We start from the raw sequence: 2,131 nt of genomic DNA, 5'->3' as shown, positions 1-2,131 counted from the left end.
CGCACACACACACACACACACACACACACACACACACACACACACACACACACACACACACAAGCAGAAATGCTATGATTTTACTTAAAAAGCAGCATCAAGTAAACAAGGACTTATAGCTAAAGGATTGAAGGGCCATGCCAGAATTACACTAGAATGTCCAACAACAGCACAGTTTATGCTAATGAGACGAGGTTTCGTTCCGCCATCTTGGTAGGTGCTACTTGGTGATCTTAGTTATGGATTTCTGAAGTCCAGTTCCAGTGGGACCGACATTCAATGCTTTGTAGACAAATATGCAAACCATGTATATCTTCATCTATCACACATGTGCCAAACTCATGGCCTGCATGCAAAAATCTGTCTTGTGGGTGACTTGCTCCTCCTGGTCCATCAACCAGGAGGTTTCATGTTTAGTCAAAGTTAAATACGAAACAACAAGGTTAATTACAAATGACCTGTGAGGACCACAACGATGCTTAAGTGGCCCTCGGTGAAAATGAGTTTGACACACCAGAACATAAATAACAGGATCATCTAAAAAAATAAAATAAAATCAACAAAAGTCTTGTTCTGTATTGCTTCTAGGGCGACATGCAGCTGACATTTTTTTCTTAAAGACTGATTTGTAAAAAGATTGTTTCTAAGCAGATGTGTCAGAAAACACCTTCATGGCGTCTTTGCTCATTTTGACGATGATTACCATAGTTTGTAGAAACATTTTCTAGCTGTGAACTAACTCTTCTGACAATTAATTTAGAAAAAAAAAGTAGTTAACTCTTGGATTTTAAAAAGTGAGCTGATTTAGACTTATATTGTTTTCTTCTCTCTTTGTTGTAAACTACAGTAAAAAAAAAGACAATATGAAATTGGTTTAGCCTTTCTTTGTGATTAGTAAAATCCTAATTTTGATTAATGAATTTCAGGTTGTTTTGCTTTTCTTTGTGACTCTACAGTTAAGTTTGACATGACATGAATAGTTTAAGAGCAAACCAGAAGAAATTAAAGTTGCCACAAATGTGTAAAATATGCAGCAGAAAAATGCAGTTTGACATGATTGCTCTTTTTAGAATCAGCAGTAACTTCAGTCACATGAATGGATCAGCCTGTGAGACCTGGGTGTTGTGTTTGGGGTTAAAGATCAGTGAGGTTTTTGCCTTGTTGTAACTCAGCAGATCAGATTCTGCAGAGTCTGAAGTTCAATACTTCTGTGATTTTTTTCCCCCAACCTTTCTCTTCTTTCTTTACATAAATCAAAACACACTCAGGAAGCAGCGCATATAAAATTAAATGCATATTTACAGCTTTTTGTAAACATAAGATTTAAACTCCCTCGTATCCAGCAGCATCTGTCCACTAATAACGTAAACTCAAAATGTAGGCTAGTGTCACGTTATTTACTGCTGCAATGTAAACTTTACACAGAATCAGACAAAAGCTATATTACAACAAGCTTGTTAGCATGAGAACAGGCAGCATTGTTTGTGACGACCCCCACACTTTACGGTCAGCAGTACTTACTATCGTCTCCCGGACGCGGTTGTGGAAAAGTTGCTCTCTGACCGACACGTCGTCTGTTTCCATTATCCAAAACCATTACCAGTAACATCAGCCTTAAAGCGCTGAGAGATTAGGGAGTACGTTTGATTAAAAATTTAGAACGGGGAGCATCTTCTGAGAACTGCCGCGGATGTTTCCGCCAGCTCGGAGCGTCTGACCTGAGTTTTTTAAACAGCTAACCAAAGCCAGCACGCGAATAGGAAGGGGCGGGGTCACAAGAAGGAGTTACCGGGGGCGGGACTTCATTGAAGGGTGGAGCCCCGAAAGTGCTCTAGATAGCTGTCAGTCAAACAGGGCGTTCTCAGATGACAGATAAACCAATAACATACAGCAGGTTGATATTATCTGACATACAGAAAAATTTGAAACTTATGTGTCATAATTTTCAGCCTCACCACATTAAGAAGGAAAGTATTGCTTGTTGCTTCATTTATTTTTTCTTTTTGTGTCGACACTGGTCATCATAACAAACAGCATCAATGTGGAAGATAGTGATAGGATTATGATGTTCTTCTAAATAGCAATAAATAATAGGCTTCCTTATTAGCCATCAGTCACGAAGTACATAGTT

General features: G+C 38.7%; 1 protein-coding gene across 1 annotated transcript in view; it reads right to left on the bottom strand.

The window, feature by feature from the left end:
- The window catches only part of lmbr1l (limb development membrane protein 1-like), a 17,833-nt gene extending 16,099 nt beyond the window's left edge, over positions 1–1,734 (bottom strand). The window contains exon 1 of the mRNA XM_014018839.1: positions 1,522–1,734. Within this exon, the coding sequence (XP_013874293.1) occupies positions 1,522–1,584 (63 nt within the window). The 5' untranslated portion in view covers positions 1,585–1,734. The remainder of the gene's footprint in view (positions 1–1,521) is intronic.
- Positions 1,735–2,131: the final 397 nt, after the last annotated feature.

The sequence above is a fragment of the Austrofundulus limnaeus genome, unplaced genomic scaffold (genome assembly GCF_001266775.1).
Source record: "Austrofundulus limnaeus strain Quisiro unplaced genomic scaffold, Austrofundulus_limnaeus-1.0 Scaffold3, whole genome shotgun sequence".
NCBI classification, from domain to species: Eukaryota; Metazoa; Chordata; class Actinopteri; order Cyprinodontiformes; family Rivulidae; genus Austrofundulus; species Austrofundulus limnaeus.
The sequence above is the reverse complement of the archived record's forward strand: the minus strand, read 5'-3'. Positions and strand labels throughout refer to the sequence as shown.